The 17667-nt window shown below is 40.8% G+C and overlaps 1 protein-coding gene across 1 annotated transcript in view; it reads right to left on the bottom strand.

The window, feature by feature from the left end:
* Window positions 1–17650, bottom strand: part of USP4 (ubiquitin specific peptidase 4 (proto-oncogene)) — a gene marked incomplete at its 5' end in the record, with an annotated part of 36708 nt that extends 19058 nt beyond the window's left edge. Inside the window, 9 exons of the mRNA XM_009868311.1 lie at window positions 765–923; window positions 2485–2658; window positions 5237–5354; window positions 5974–6117; window positions 13088–13149; window positions 13337–13482; window positions 14515–14641; window positions 17100–17230; window positions 17521–17650. Of these exons, the coding sequence (XP_009866613.1) occupies window positions 765–923; window positions 2485–2658; window positions 5237–5354; window positions 5974–6117; window positions 13088–13149; window positions 13337–13482; window positions 14515–14641; window positions 17100–17230; window positions 17521–17650 (1191 nt within the window). The remainder of the gene's footprint in view (window positions 1–764; window positions 924–2484; window positions 2659–5236; window positions 5355–5973; window positions 6118–13087; window positions 13150–13336; window positions 13483–14514; window positions 14642–17099; window positions 17231–17520) is intronic.
* Between the last annotated feature and the right edge of the window lie 17 nt (window positions 17651–17667).

Raw genomic sequence — 17667 nt, 5'->3', positions numbered from 1 at the left:
GAATTAATCAAGATCCATGGTCATACCAAGCCATTCATACCTTGATTCTCTCCTTGTCTTGACCAGCACTTTCATTCATCCTATTCAGCCTAGCTTTTTTTACATCTAGCTCCCAGATGATGCTTGTCTAGAGGCTAAGAGGGAGCACACATAAGTCTGGCCTAAAAGCTACTTCCACTTGACACTCTGCTGTCTACCACCGGGACGCCAGAATGGCTGCTTACAACACTGTGCCCAGGGCATGTGTTCAGACCCTTATTTGGGGGGCTCCCCAGCACCTCCACATGAGAATGCTCCCAGTCCCTCTCAAGTCCCCATGCAAGTATGATGGCCTGCACAGCAAGCACTATCCTCAAACTGCTGCTAAAAGCTGCTGCTCAGTCTGTCTGGAGGAAGAAGGCAGACCTGAGTAGTCAGGAGCAGAGGTTATGGCAGTAGCTACAGCCTACTTTTACACAGCCGTTATGTCACAAGATCAACTTCCTTCCCTTCCACTGCGGAGCCACGTCAGTATCGTGCCATAAGCCCATCTTCCCGCAGGCCAGTACAGGAACAGACGTTCTGCCATAAGGCAGAGCAGCAGCAACATGCCACAACACGTCAGAAGTCAGCCAGGACACAAAGCACGAGAGAGCTCTGCCTTCCCAGGGACACCGCTTTGCAGGGGGGATGTTTGTGCTGCTGGAATGCCCCAAACTGTCACAAAAACAATTAAACCCCCTCAGAAGCACCACTGTCCCTAGGCTCAGGTAAAGGCACTGTACCGAATCAGGTCTGCCATTGGCGTCCTTCAGCTCCAAGTAGGGCTTCTTCTTCACTCTGTTCAAATCCTCATGCAAACCATCTAGAAGAAAAGCCAAGAGCTCCTGCGAATCTTGCTGCTGGTATCCTGAAAACTGAGGAGCAAATCGGCCAACCTGCGTCTGAAACACAACGGCAAGAGTCAGCAGGGGGGTAAGCATTGCCCACGTGTAAAAGACAGGAATAGAAACGCTCGCATCCCGGCTTTTCAGAGACCAGCTCCACTCTACCTTAAGTTAGCTGTAGCCCACATTGGACTGGATGCTAACACAGTAAGGGTGCCAGAAGACTTTTTGCCCAACTACTTTTATTTTTATCCCCCTAGTGTCGAGAGGGAAGACTGCATTTAGTGCTGTGACACTAGAAATCGAAGTTATCAATATTAATTCAAGAACTTGCAAATAACTAGTAACAAAAAAAATCCATCTGCATGGTACACTTTGCACTTTAATTTCTCTTTCAGAAACCTACAGTTCCCACAAGGCAGACTTACTATAAGGTAGCATCTCGAAGCAGGTGGACTGCAAGACTGAAAATGCTTGCAGAAGATACTTAGGAACTAACAAAACTGGCTTAAAACTAGGATTGGAATCCTCACCACAGTAATCTCTAAAACTTGTGAAATGAAGCTAAGAAACCTTACAGCTTGAGTTGGTGTGAGCCAGAAACAGCACACACATATAGAGGCTCTTACTTCGTAAGTGCTATCTCACAACACTGCCATTTAGCGTTTCTGCTTCTAAAAAGTAAAAATAAAAAAGGAGGGGTCCCACAGGAAAAACGACAATTAGCTGCAAGAGTGGTCAGTCCCAGTGACCATCACTAGTTTTCTCATAAACGCAGAAAGTCCAACTGACTTGCAGAAATTATGTTTAGTACCTTTTAGCCACTCAAAACAACTGCAAGGGAGCCCAAACTGAAGGGCTGTTTATATTATAGTTAACACTGTCACTAAATTAGCAACAATTGTTAGAAAAATTGCAAGGGATACTGTACTAGGAAATAAAAAGAGTAATTCCTCTTCCAGTTTTAAACAAGAACAGCCCATATTAAGACACTCCTTTTGATGTCCACTACAGCTTCATCTATTTCCTCTGAACACAAGTTTACAACATCTTGTTTCAGAACCACCTACGACTCTACAGAGGACAGATTTTTGTAGTCCACAAGACTTCTGCTCCGCATCTCAAAAGCATTCACCCTCAACTTCAAGACTGTACCAAGCAAAATCTAAACAGCAACAGGATGCACATTTAAATTAGTATCAGGTCATTGTTTATTTCATGCATTCGGGATGTTATTCTTCCTCGGCATACTCAAAGTGCCCTAGAGAAGCAAACTCTTAGTGTTCCTTGGATGACATAGTTATAATTTTTCACACGACCTTGCCTAGTTTTGTACTAAATATAATTTTGATGCATCTGTAAACAGCTCTCAGGCTAGAAGATCAGTTACTAAGTAAGGCCCTTAACATCAGAGAACAACCACCAATTCCAGGGTATGACACTACTCACTGGCAAGCTCTCCTCTGTACCCTGAAAAGCATTTACATAAAAATATAAAATGATACTGAAGCAACTCCATCATTATTGCTTTCACAACACCAAAACATGTGGAAAGGCTTACTAGTTTTCACTGTCTCTTCTGTTAAAGAGTCATGCTACGAGAACACGGAGTACTTACTTTAAACATACGTGGGGCCACATAAGACTGTCTCCCAGACCAAATCTGTTTAATGAGCTCTGCATAGGCTTCTGCGATTTCTCCTCTCATCCCCAGCGGATTGTTCTGATTTATTTCGGCTTCATACTTATCTTCCAGGAAATAGTCAGTCAGAGGAGGGGTATTGCTCAGACACTGAAAAAGCATTAAGAAAATCAATGCACAGGACAATCTATCTATGCAACAATGAAGTAATAAACTCAACTTTCACATCTGAGCATGTACTAAGCTATTAACAAAACTGGAGAGACTGCATTTGAGTGCATATCTAGTAAAAAAAAAAAAAAAGGCAAAAAAAGCAGAGTCTCTCAGTGTATTGCTGAAGCCTGACACAAAATCAAGCTTGCAAGTGTCAGAAGAGTAAAGTTTGCAATCAGTCCTGTCAATACTCATCAAATACTGAAATTAAGGCACATTAATCTGTTTTACCACATACTACTGAGGTGGCAGGGTACGCTACCTTACTGATACATTGCATAGAAATCTGGAAAGAACAGGTATCACAGTATGACAGTATGCTAGGGATTGGAAGGGACCTCAAAAGATCATCTAGTCCAATCCTCCTGCCAGGGCAGGATCACCCAGATGATGTTACACAGGAAGGTGTCCAGGAGGGTTTTGAATGTCTGCAGAGAAGGAGACTCCACAACCTCCCTGGGCAGCCTGTGCCAGGGCTCTGTCACCCTCACTGAGAAGAAGTTTCTTCTCAAATTTAAGTGGAACCTCTTGTGTTCCAGCTTGATTCCATTACCCCTTGTCCTATCATTGTTTGCCACCAAGAAAAGCCTGGCTCCATCCTCGTGACACTCCCCATTTATATATTTATAAACACTAATAAGGTCACCCCTTAGTCTCCTCTTCTCCAGACTAAAGAGACCCAGCGCCCTCAGTCTTTCCTCATAAGGGAGATGCTCCACTCCCTTCATCAGGCAGGTCTTTAGAGACCTTCAAGTCTATGTCCCATACCCACTCTCAAACCTCAAAATCTGCATATAAGCAACAGTGAGAATAAGAGAGGTCCTTGTTCATATTTGAGGTAAAACATAAGCTATACTTTGTCCTGCAAAGAGCCACACACCATTAAAGAATTCCCCATCAAAAAGTCTGCAAAGTTTAAAGGCAGGAAGGATATTACCACATACACTGATAATAAATATGTAAATAGGAGAGTAGGTATCATGGTAATGATTTAATGCATCCTGGGGAACCACTGTAAACCTCAGGAGAGGAAGTAGTTTCCCTAATTCAAAAGAAAAACCATCCAACTCTGCTTACAGCAAGAAGTGACACTTGGACACAACAAGACATGAACATGTGAACAAACGAGTCCTAAATCTGAGATTATGATCAAAGCTGCTAGGACATCAAGGCACTATAGTAACAATAAAATATTAAACTGGGCTCTTTCTGAATGCCTGACACCTCGGGACCCAGAGCAGATGCCTGAACAGACCTTCACCAGCTAGGCGTAGGGACACAGATCTCCCAGCACAGTCCTACGGGGCAATCTGGAGAGAGGCAGGGAGGTGTAGTCCTGCCCTTCAGCCAACTCCACTTCCACTGCCTTGGCATGGAACCTGGTGGAATTTATTTCCTATCAAGTTGTTTCAGGTCCAATGCCTAGGTGCTCGTGTATTTCTCCAGGCAAATGACACTGAAGTGCTACTATTTGACACTAGCTTCTCAATGGGAGACTGTTGCCGACAAAATTCCAAGAATTTTGAAAAATTAAAAGTAGAAATTGCATTTGAAAGATCTAATAGTAAAAACAAGAAAGAAAGCAGTTGGTCCTTAATGCAACTAGTTTGCATGCTAAATTAAGAATGAAGTGTTCTTGTATGAAGTTACTTTGACAATAAAGATGATTTTTGGAAGCTGTCTCTTAGCTGTAAAGGTTTTAAGTTACCATGATACAAATGAAAATAACGTCAAATACAAAAAGCAAGGCAGTCCAAGTTTATTGTGGTTTCCTGAATACCACATGCATAATGCATTATGGTTATTTTAAGACCTGTTCTAGTTTTCAAAGCTACCACAGAGTGACAGAAGTCATTACACAGCACTTCTACCACACTAGAAGTATTCCCATTGCTTAAATCAAAGTTCAAATAAGTTGACTCATATTTTAATTCCTTAGCAAACAAGTTTCTGCATTTTCAAAAATGAAGTAAGAAAAATCAGAAGATTAACTTAAACAAGTATACTAATAATTATTAGCTTTGCACAACCATTACAGCCTTAACACCCCCACAATGACCCTGAACCCTTCCCATAATTTTCCATACTCTTACTTTTTCAAGAATCTTTAAACACAGACCCCACAGCTGTATGTAGTGACTTGCTACGGCACTTATGTGGCCCACATGTCAAAACATCCTCCAGGTCAGCTCATTTTTGTCAGAGCACAGCACTGGGACCTTACCTTACAGTTAGGCATCTGTTTAGTACAACTTACCCACAGCCTTTTCAGAAGCCACGTATTTCAGATCCAGTCCTTTACAGTGTCATAGTAGAGAAGCTAAATATTAACTGATTTTTTTTGTTTGGTTTTGGGTTGGTTTTGATTGTTTGTTTGTTTGTTTTTTCCCATTCCAGGTACAGGTGGTCATTGAATCACATTACAGTATCCTTTCCTTTTCACATATTTTAATCCACAACCTCTGTGAGACTGCTCTTCTACTTCATTCTAAAGATGACTCTCTCCAATTCTTACCTGTAATGCAGAATTCATGAAGCAGGTATTTCCAAGGTTACTGAGTCCACAGAGTCCAGGTTGTGACAGGGAAGCATTGTCCCTGCAGCTGTAAGAGTTACAGACAAATCCAGATCCTCTGGAAGAAAGACAACACAGCGACCTCCCCCATGAGTTTATCAAGTCTCAATACTGTTTAAAAGTCAGATGAAGCACGAGCCAAAAAACTGTTTAATGAAATTGTTTAACCAGCCTATGTTTCTGCAGCTTCATAGTGGCTAATATTGAATACCAGAAACGTGTTAATTTTGGAAACATTAATTGTTACACAGTCTATTAATCTATGGCTCAGAACACAGTCATTTCCTCAGTCACACTACCCTAATGCAGCAAGAGCCTACATGAGTCTACACGACACACTGTAATAGCTAATAAGAAAGCTACGATCTCTACCTGGAAAGGCTTCTACCACAATGGCAGATGGAGAAAAGAATATAATCCTTTCCCTCATATTCCAAATCCCCTCAAAATCAGGCAACGCCTTAGTAGTTAGTAAGCTCTGGAACATGCACTACTTTGGCAAGTGAGCAAGAAATGACAGAATGCAGTGGTTTTAAAAGCAAAGTTTGATAAAACAGTACACAAGAGTTGCAGAACTCCTCATAGGGTGCCACCATACTCCTTTTCTATACAGGCAAGGATGCACGGGATTATTCACATGAAGGACAAAGAAACAAAAAGAACATTCCTGCTCTTACCCCCTGCCCAGGTGGGAGCTGTTCAATCCATAGGAGTTACTGCTATCACCGTTAGTAATGACAGAAGTGGCAGACACTGAGGAATAAGAACTTGCTGATGATTTTGAAGAGGTAGTAAAGTTTCTGCTAGTTGCAGTGCTTGATCTGGGAGAAAGGAAAAAAGTAGAAACAGTGCTACTACTTTTGTCACCGCCAAACCCACCTCCCACAAAACTGTAACGACTTGTCACATTACAGTTAGTTCCCACACATAGAATTTACTGTTTTGATGCGTGTCATCACACTTCCAAACATTTGTCTGGAACAGAAACCTCAGACAAAAGTATCAGAAGCAGGAGTAGTAATTTGAGCTTAAAGCAAAACCTGGGTCCCAGACTGAAATAAGTGGGCAATTAGGATGCCATGAGTGACAGGGAAGTAAGCTTTAACTTTATCAGTAAACCACCCTGAAACAAGCAAGCAAAAAACCCTCTGATTTTAAGACCACAAAACACTTGTCCCACATTAAAAGTGACAAAGTCAGTCCTTCCCTACTTGAAAGCCAAACTACACACAAACAGAATGTTAATTGGCAAGAAGATAACCAGGGTGAGCACAAAACAGTTTTGTTATCAAGCCTAGTTGATACAACTACAATTTGGAGGCAAGACACACCACTGTGTATGCGTAGCATGCACAGCAATCCTCAGCAATCTGAGACTGGAGATAGTGAAATGGATTTTTAAAGTTCATAAGCTTCAAGTCTAGGCGGTTGTGACTCCCAGGCTATTCCACACTACTACTCTCCTGGTCTGGAGAAGAAACAGAACACAACAGCACAAAAGACCAACAAGGCACTAGAATTCAACACAGTTCCGTCACAGACACCTTTGGCTCCATAAAAAAATCATGAAATACTTATACATAAGTAAGCTTAAAAAAAACCAAACAACCCTATTTTTATACTAATTATTTTCTCTATAGCAAGAGCTAGCTGGGAAACAGTTTATTCTATCTTTGCCCAAATCAACAGGCAAAAAGTGCACAACACCAATAGCCACGCAACAGTGGCAAATACACCCAAAGCAGAACAAATCACCAGAGGACAGTGCCTTCAAACTTTAGCTTGCTCTTGTGTCTCTTTGAACTTGTCCCTGATTTTCAAATGATACAAAAAAAAAAAGAAAAAAAAAAAGCATATTCATAGATCAGATGCTACTAAGAAAAACAGCCTTAGAAAACCTCAGTGGAGCAAAAACTAACAGACAAAGAACAAGTCATAATGGCCAAGAGAAGATCTAACAGCTGGACTGCCGTACCAGGTTAGAAATACAATAGTGGTAAAATAAACACAGAAGGAAACAAGTTACAGCAGGAGCTTCCAGATGAAAATGCAAACCCCAAACACAGCTTAAAACTGAAGCATGCTAAAAAAAAAAATAAAAAAAAAAATCCCAGAACAAGAACAACAACAAAAAACAACTACCCCGGCACAAAACCACCAGCCAGCACAACCAAGAATTATACCGGCAAGTATTCCAGAAAGAACGAGCGGATCTACCAAAATAACCAAGATGACCACATCTAGGACCATACACAAACTTCTGGTCATTATATGCTGGAGGTGGAACTTCACAAGACTACCTGGACACAAATAAGATCAATGGAAGAACAAGCGGGTCTAGACTGAACTAAAATTTAAATTTCTCACTGATACAATACTTTAACCTCCAAGTCATCTAGCACAAAAAATCTTTGCTAAGTCTTCAACAATCCACTTGGCTCCTTCTGAAATCTCTCAGACAACCATACAGAACACTATCATTCCGTATGCTTCTATCAGTGTGACAGGTACCAAAAAAAGTCTTTTGATGCACACTCAGCATTTCCTTACCACTGAATTAATTTATTTATTCAGTTTTGTCTTGAGGCTGCTACAGGAGCTCACGTTCAAGAGACTGAACCAGGAGTAGAATCACATTCCTAGAGTCCAGCACGTATTTCAGGCTGACATTCTTCATCCTAACGTATGCAACTTCATGCTTCACAACACTGAGGCATGTTGCCCTGCTCTGCCAACTAAATACAGCCGTTTCACGCCTTTTTACACAACCTTTCAAAAACCCACATAAATAGCAAGTGAGGAGAAATCTGGAGACTTGCAGCAGAAAGAAGACAGAGATAGATTAATCTAGTAAAGAAACTGTAAGGCCATATGGTTGACAAGGAGAAAAACTGCTAAGTTGAACAGCTTGAAAAAATATTGCAAAAGGCTTTGAAGTGGCTGGAAGATAGAGATAGGGAAAGTATTTCAATTCGGCTGAAGGTACCTTCAGAGCATACAGTAGAATTAGTCCTCCTTTAAACTACCAATTCAAAAAAACCCAAAAATACAACAAAAAAATCAACCCACAAACACTAAAAACACAAACATAAAAAAACCCCACAAACATACACCAAAAAAAACCCCCACAAAACACCAAACATTAAAAATATAGTGACACAATTTCTTTGTGAAAGCAATTCCACTGAGTATACAGTGTCATTCGTAAACACAAGAGCAGGAAGAGGAAGCAAGAAATTTCTAGCAGCAGCCAAAGAAATAAAAACTATTTTACCGCTTCATATTGCAAGGGGAGGCAGACAGCTTCTAAACATAACTTCACTCCTGTTTTCAAACGCAATACCTGATGGAAAACGTGCTATTTCATAGATCTGACATGATTTCTTGCTCATTTGCGCTAGGAAAGCGATACGCAGGGTAAAAAGTGTGTGCTAGGACTGAGCTGGAATTCTGTTAGCTCAGGACTTTTAATGGTTATTTACAAGACTCCTAAAACAAGAGGACTAAGTTCCACAGAGTCATTGATACACTTTTCCTTCAGAAACAAAGTATACCTCCAATTCTGAAATTACTAGAGTAAGCATAATCCATTCCCTCTTAGGAAATCTTGTCAAGTAGTAAAAACAGTTTCAAACTACAACAAAAAACCATTGTGTTCCTCAGGGAGCAGCAAACTCAAACAGCAGTGGCTGAGCATATGCTGACTATACCACCCAGCGACTGTTATGGAGCGTAAGAACGCTTTTTTCTGACAGCTGGGGAAATGGGCGGAAGGATGCCAAACACGTGGAAAAGTATTTTCCCCTGGTGGGAGCCAGTGCCTCGAACAAGCAACAAGTGGTAAGGAAAACCCTTACGACAGAGAACCCACCACAGTCACCTTGCAGACACGTACTCCGGGAGCAGTGAGTGAGATGAACTCTCAGCTTTCCAAGGCCTCTGTTGGCACACAGGCAGCGATGCAGATGCTCACCATTCCTCTACCAACACCAGAGAGCTCTGCATCCCACTTGGTTCATGCCATCAAAACTCTGAATATGGAAAAACTTCCCCATGAGCTTTTAGGACTAAAGTGATGCAGCCAAAAGAAAGACTTCCAAATATAAAGTTCCTCATGGTCTTCGCCAAACTATTTCTCCTGCTGAGAAACAGAATACTGGAGCAAAATGCTTGCCTGAAATAGGATTTAGATTCAGAGTTACTCAACTCTTCCAAAATACACCTCAGCACAGAGCATTCACAGTTCCTGTTGACAGCAGGAGCAGCTAGGTCAACTCACATTCCTCAGTACTTCAAAATATAAGTTTATTAATAAAGCACCACAGCCTATCAACATTACAGACTTGCTTAGCCTCACAAAAGAGTTTTCAGGGTGATAGTCTCAATTCTCATTCTTAATGGCTTGCAACTCACTTCTTGATAATCAGCTTCGGTTGCCAGAAGGCATCAGTTTTTTCCTACAGACAAGAATCTCCCTATTTTTAGCTTCTGTAATACTTATACACTGTAACCTACCATGAACACCTCATCAGACACTCATACTCCTCTGGACTGGGAGCTCTGTATCTTCCCTCTGGCCACTCTTCTTCCTCTCTCACCAGTCTGTTTGGTTAATTGCTCACAGTTGCCCACCCAACAGTCCCTAGGAGTTTGTAGCACACCCATTAATCTGGAGTCTTACACATATAATAATGACATAACGCAACCTGTGTATGCACACCCATACCCATGGAAAGGCAAATCATGTCCCAATCCAGTAACAAGATTTCAATCCTACACTGCAGGTTAGTAAGTCTTTTAGTAGCTCACAGAAACAGTTAAAATATTGGCAATGTTGCACTGCAGTACAGACACCTAATCTTTCCAGAAAAAAATTTTAAGAGATCAACCCAGAATACACTCTAAGTCACAGAGTACACTTTCACTTGAGGTTTGCCTGCCAAGATACCTGGCAAATGAAAGAACATAGTTTAAAAAAGCAGCTATTTGTAAAAATTACACACAAAACCTTTATTAATGATGTATTGAATTCCTGCTCTCCAAGAGAAAAAAAAATCCATGCTGCTCCAAGATTAACTTATGTAAAAGACGCAACCTGAGATTAGTAAGAAGTCTTTGCACTCTTCTTTGCTAGACTTCATAGGGAATTGGAATTTAGACAGTGTATTCAAAACCAAATGAAATATGAAACTACCCTTAAGAATATAATGTCTTTAAAAAATTAAGGAGTCTCAATAAAACATGAGAACTAGCTGGAGAACATTCAAACATCAAGTATTTGTAGATTTACACGAAGATATACTAAAACAGGGAAGAAAACCAAGTAAACTTCAGAATTGGTTATGCCCGACGTGAAAGAAAAGCATAGAGCAATTATAAAAGCATTAGTGTGGAGCAATGCCAGTAATTCAAGAAACAGAAGCTGAGTTTAGCTTACTAAGAATATAGTAAGTAACCAAAAAAAAAAAAAAGCTTTGCTGCTTGTTTTTTAAACATAAGTCCCTTAAAATAGGTTAAAAGCTTTGTAAAATAGCCCTTGAAACAGCAGCAGAAAGAAAACCTAACATATACAAATGATCCAGTCTAGACTGCCACCAGCCCACTCACATTTGAAAGGGAGTGATGACACGCAACAGAGGAAGCACCAAAAAGTAGAAAAGTACCCCCAGACCAGCAACATTAATACCTACACTCATCCGTCCTTGGAAGAGTCTGAACGACAGGCTACTGGAAGCAGTACACCACAGCAGATGCATTGCTAATTATGCCGCCTTCTCACAAGGATTTTTTTTTTTTTTTTTTAACTCCTCCTACATGCATCTGCTGCTCCGCACACCAAAAAGCAAGCTACCGGACACACCTGGTCCAGATCCAGTACAGACTTCCTCATTATTTTCAACAGTACGAGTACAATTCATACACTGTTTTGGGGTTATCAAGGCAACTGCTGTACAATATTAGCAGCTTGAAGACATAAAAAGGCACAGAAAACATCACTCAACCTAACAGAAAAGTACTTGCTGCTTGTTATCATATGTCTGTGGAAGAATGAGTTCTCAACTTTTACCTCTTTCCATTTTAAACATAGGAAGAAGTTTGAAGCCTAATCTCTTTACCTGGCTTGCCACACATGAGACAGCCACATTTGGTGCAGAAAGGCGTCACACAAGTCCAGCAGGACTCGTGATAACCCAGAGACATTAAAGCACACCGCTTTCCGCAGAGACAGCCTTTGCCTCGGCCATGTAAAATGCTCCTTTTCATTCCATCAGCAGTTTGTGTGATGATCAACACACACCAACGTTCATCCTAAAGAGGAGGGGCAGTCCAGCTGCTTCTTCCCCTCTCTGCTTCCCAAACAGCATTTTTGAATGGTTACTATACATTTAACCAATAGGCTAAGTCAGGATGTGAAAGCCAGAGAGCAGAACTTGCCAAACCAATGCATTCAACTGCACAGCGAAGACATTATGTGGAATATACATGCTTAGTTCCTTAACTAAAGAGACAAGGGCAAAATAGCCAAGACAAAGGAACAGATAATCCTAGATGTGCGAGTTACTACAGTTCTTTCAGCCATCATTATAGAAGTCAAACAATTTCATGAGGTCTATGTTATAATAAGCATATCTTTATTTCTACACTATTAGAAAATATTTGTCTGCATACTGGCAACCATTTTCATTCAAATATTGCTAAAGCATTTACCTACCAGTGCTGCTGAAAAAAAAAGAAAATACCAAGACTCGGGAATGCTAGAGAGTTCCTTTTCAATTTTGCTTGATGTGGAAATGAAAGGTTATGATCTGGTCTTGCATGGCTACCTCGCTAGTACTGACCACCAACCAGCAGCCTATTATGTACGTGATATGAATGTTTCAATGTTTTTCACATTGTACTCTTACAGAAAGTTCGTTATAATCCTGTGAATGTTCCCCTGATCCATTTACCCAACGTTATCCCTCAGAAGTACAGAATCATTTCAAAACATATTTCTTGATCTATTAGATCAATTCTTCAAGTTTAACACTAGTAAGATCTTGATCTCAAATGAGACCACTCAGCACCAAGCTCTACAAGTTAACTGTAGCGTATAGAAAAGCATTTTACCAAATGGGCCTACAAAAGCCCTTCGGACTAGTAGAATCACAGGATTTTACTTCCTGTAAGTAGGACTGAATACAAGTGGTTCATCATTGCAAGCAACTTCCACTCTATACCATTCACTCTATACAGAGTCTCTCATCAATCCCCCATCCTATTCATCTCTTCTCTAAATTAGACATGAGAGAGATAATAGCTGTGTAATATTTAAAGGCTTCTAATTGTCACGGGCAGCAGGGGGGGTTGCTAAGCTATTTCTATACTCTTTTTAAGGAGGAACTACCAGAACTCGGTATTCACTACTGGCAGCTTTGGAAATATACTCCAAGATCCTTTTTGTTCCACAATGGTAGAAAATATTTTCAGTCTGCAGAGGTAGCTTTTTAAGTAGGCTAGCTCAACATAAATACATCTCTTGTATCCTAAGCACCGTAGAAACCTAAGCTTACACGACCTATTTGAAATGGGCTTTAAAACAATATTGTTGCTAAGACAATAAACCAGCAGCAGAACCACTGAAGAATATTTATGTTCAAGATCTTATCTCCTCTTTCAAAATACCCAAAACAAAGAAATCCACAATAGCCAGTAATAATTAGGCTTTCACAGAGAACACATGGTCACTAAAAATAAATGAACAAGCTTGACAAAACAGCAGAACTCATGAGAACATGCTTGCTTGCTTACTTTGCCAGGAACTGCTGTCCAGGCCATGTGCCATCCTCATTTTTCACTTCTATTAAAACAACCTGAAAGAGAGCAAAAGAGTTCAGGTAATAAAAGACAAAACTGCTACATATTTTGTAAAATTATTAACAAACCACATTTTTAATGTTTAGTCAAAGTGCATAAAAGCAAGTGAAAAAAGATTACGCATCAGAGAAAGCAGTACATGAGAAATCAAAAAAAATAAAGTCCAAACGTTATGCCCCTTACCTGACCCTGATAGAGCCCTGCATCCTGCACTGTGCTATCCAGCTTGCTGAGCTGCTCGTAAGTGTTACTCATATATCTGTTCCATAACCTGGATTCCTTCTCATCTGGGATATTAAACAGTTTTCTCATTTCTTTCTCGATGGTAGCTGTGCAGAAAGAAAAACACACCAAAATTCCTAAAACAGGAGAGTTTTTGGAAAAAAAAAACCCCACAAAAAAACCAACTGACAAGCTAGACATTCAGCAATGAGATACATGATGAATTCTTTGAGACCTTTTGAGTAGAAAATGTATCATTTAAGTTACAATTTCTGTGAAACAGTCATCATTTGAAAACACAGGTTCAAGAAGGAAGTGTTTTCAGTTACTATTGTTAGGCCGTACATCAGCAAACTGGAAAAAAAAAAAAAAGCATCTTTATGGACATGTATGACAGGTGACATTAATCTTTTTTACCTAGAAAAATGCAGCAAAGATACAGAGAAAGAGAATGACAGGCCAAATTTCAGGAAGACCAGATGTGTAGGAAGAGCCATTAGGATGTCTCAAATATTCACACACTATGAAGCAGAAATTGTAGGAAAACCAGTGAGAGAACTGCTTTACATGAGTGACACGGCTGTTTCCTAAGGACGTGAGTTAGTAAGCAACGTGCTACTCAAAGCTCAACTCCCTGTGTTACATGCAGAATCACTGCAGCTGGAAGAAACTCAGGAGGTCCCTAGTCCAACAACTCAAATCAAGGCCAACATGGAATTCAGCAACCAGGCTGCTTGACCAGGCTGCTTAGGACTTATCAATCAGGTGTTGAAAATTTGCAAGGCAGGAGATCCCCTTGTCCCTCTGGGCCCTGCTCAAATGTCTGGCTGTCCTAATAGGGAATATGTTTTCATTATATTCAACTGGAATCTGCCCTGTTTCAATTTATGACTACTGTCTGTTGTTTTCTTGGTTTTCGACTCAGTAACCTCCTCATCAGTGCTGCAAGGTGCCCCCCAAAGCCTTCTCCAGGCTAAGCGCAGCTCCCTCAGCCTCTTCTCACATATCCCACACTCCAAGCCCTGTTGGTACCCGCTAGACTTACTCCAGTTTATCAACATCGTCCTTGTTCTGGAGGACACAAAATATCTCTCGAGGCAGCACCAAAGCACAGCTTCCTGTATGGGAGAACTACTTACCAACAGTATCCGCTTTGCTAAAGTGGCAGCTGATTACATTGTCAGGATCACTGCTCTCGCACAACTTCAGCTCAAGAAGATAAACTTCCACCTTATAGTGCTTCACAAACAGACCATATTCCACTACCTGCAAACAGAAGCCAGATGCAATAAACAAAATAACACAAAGTTAAAATACGGAGCAGTACCTTACCTCCAGAAAGCTACATTTGTCTAAATATTTTAAGTCCTTAGGAGTCTTCGAAGCCAAGCTACAAACCGAACACTGACTTGCTCTCAAGTTCAGATTCAGTCACGACCTCTGCCAGCTTCTTTGGGGGTTTCTGTTTTGTTTTCAAAACCTAAGAAATCCAAGCGCTTTCCTTCCACAACACAAAGTTCCAAAGGTCCATCAGCACAGCTGAACTGACACTGCCAGCTAATCACTCATAAAAAAATATGTAATCACACAGTCAGAGCATTTTATCTTCTGCCTCTGGCCTTTGGCTAAAGTTTACACAAAAAAAAGAAACAACACTGGAACACGGAAGCAAAATCCTTTCAATTAGAAGAGAGTAAGACAAAACATTCATTCTTCTTCTGTATAGTAAACAGAATCTGTCTCACTAGTCTCTCCTTAAAAACAAACAAACAAAAAAATATGTCTGAACTGGTTTTGACAACAGAAAGAAAAGTAAAACTCACTAACTCCCTGTTTAAACAGCTTCTTGACAGGCAATTTTTTTTTCTTCTTTTCTAAAGAATGCAAAGTAACCAACTCACAAATTCTCTATTTCTTTTTCAGAAAGGATTTCATTAAATGGGACTTCCTGTTCTCCAGTATGCTATAGTTAGAAACAAATAAATAAGAACCATATTCAGAAATGCAAGAATTCTTTCCAAGAAGTAGCTCCTGATCAGATCGCCATGTCCGTTAGGACAGATGAATGGCGAGAAGAGTCTCTAATGGCCCGCAGACATTAAACAGCGTCTGTCAGCTCACTTGTTCTCTCTCAAAGTAAAACTCGGGTCGTGCTGTTGGACAGCAACTTGAGCAGAACACAGACTGTTTTACATTTTGCACATTAATACACTTTGCCTTTAGACTCTTCTATAGAAAACTGCCCAAAAGTATGGTTTGAGATTACCAAAAGAACTATGAATCACAAATGTCTCAAATCTTATCCTCCTGTACTTGTCTCTGGTCATCAGACACATAGGGATGGAAGAAACACCCATTTCTAATATTACCAAGATGCCTGAAAATTACTTCCCAAATCCTCTACTTTTATGGATATTTTGATGTATGAATTACAGTTGAATCAGCTTTAGGAAAAAGATTAAAACATTCAAGAAACACAAGTCTAAGTGCTTTACTTCCAATGCTATCTGGAGAATACTGCGACACTATTCCACTCAGGTGCACTGCTGCAGCTTGCAAGTTCCACTCACTTTTCACTTTATAGTAAGAGGCTTTAACATCCTACAAACGTATTGCTCTGCTACATTTCAACCTTTTTTCAAATGCAGGAGTCCACTTCATTCACCAGATTAACAACAAACAACAGAGACTGACACTCTCAAAGCAATTCAAGACATGCTATAATTCTTTTCCACTCCCCCTACTTCAGGTTTACATGTCTAACCAGCAGAGTGAATCTGGGATCATTTACACTTTCGGAAGATGTCAGAACTTCTCATTATTTCTAGACCACAGTGAATGTCAACTTCCCGGTACCATTAAACAGCATGAGTGGGCCTGAAAGACAGGGATCTTGCTGCCTTTTAGCATTCTGGTGCCACAGTTTCCTGGGTCTTGCACACTTTGAAGCAACCCTTACTGCAACATGTTACTTAGGCAATATTAGTTCTGTACATTATATCAACATAATTAGTTTTGTGTAGTGATCAGTCTTCATGAATCCCACAGACTGACACTGCTCAACTTAGTCAGCGTAAAACTCTTAAAACTAAAATAAAAAAAGAACTTTTACCCACAAACAAACGTCTGACAGATTTCAAAAGTGGATTTCACCTTCCAGAACAGGTTATATGGCCAAAATGCATTCATGACTGCATTTGCCAAACAAAAATAAGACTTAGAAAACAAAAGCACAAATTTATGTCTCCTCATGACTTCAGACTCATAGAATTTTGGAAAAGAAAACAATAACCATCTTAAACTTCAGAAGAAGTCCCTAAGCCATTTGTAGCAAAAGACAATCTATTTAAACGCCTCATTCAGCCCCAGATCTATAAGCCTAACAGCGTGCATTTTTCAACAAAGCACAAACTATTCCACGCAACATAAAAGCACTGCATCAGCCCAAACAATCATAACGTAGGAAGTTAACAAGAACAAGGTTCATGGTTCTCACCCCATATAACCCACCAACTGAGAATCACTGAATATTTGGGCATTTAATCTGCAGTACTGGGAGATCATTCTTCCAGACTGCAAGTCAAAAAGACCTCATGTTACTATCTCCAAAGAGCTGCTGGGGATCCTGTCTGATCTCACATCTAACAAAATAAATATCATCTAAGGTTAGTGGAGATCAGAAAATGAAACCAGACTGAAAAGAACTTAGCTCCTCCATACTTACTTTTCTCACAATAGGCTGCTGTCCATCTATGCAGCCGTACCACGTTACTAGTTTATTCCAGGCTTCAGTGGGAACCAATACGTAATCTAGCTCATCAATGAGGTGTTCTTTTAAAATTTGAGTTTCTGGATCTAAAAAGGAGACAGGCATAATAAAGCACAGCATCAAAGAGAAGCCTCTCCTCTCAAGACCTACACACGTCTCCAGGACGCTAAGAAATTCCCACACTCCCGCGGGTTGGTGGAAACCAGTCCTCTCACTTACAAGGCCGGGGCAGCTGCTTGCGCCCTCCCAGCACGCACGGCTTCAAAACCGAAAGCTGCAGGCCAGGGCGACCGCGCATGGGACTTATTCACCGGAGCCAGGGCCGTGACCCAGGCACCGGCCCCTCACCGCCCAGGCCCCGCCGGGCAGCACTCACCGCCGAACAGACCCGAGTTGTCGATAGGCCCCGGAAAGAGCCCGGGATCGCCCGCTCCAAACATGTCCCAGCTGTCGAAGCCCACGTACTTCTTCCACTGCTTGAACCAACGGCTGTCCACCAGGTACCTGCAACACACGGCACCGG

Source organism: Apaloderma vittatum, unplaced genomic scaffold (assembly GCF_000703405.1).
Source record: "Apaloderma vittatum isolate BGI_N311 unplaced genomic scaffold, ASM70340v1 scaffold13244, whole genome shotgun sequence".
Classification (NCBI taxonomy): domain Eukaryota; kingdom Metazoa; phylum Chordata; class Aves; order Trogoniformes; family Trogonidae; genus Apaloderma; species Apaloderma vittatum.
Note: the sequence above shows the minus strand (reverse complement) of the source record. Positions and strands in the feature narration are given on the sequence as shown.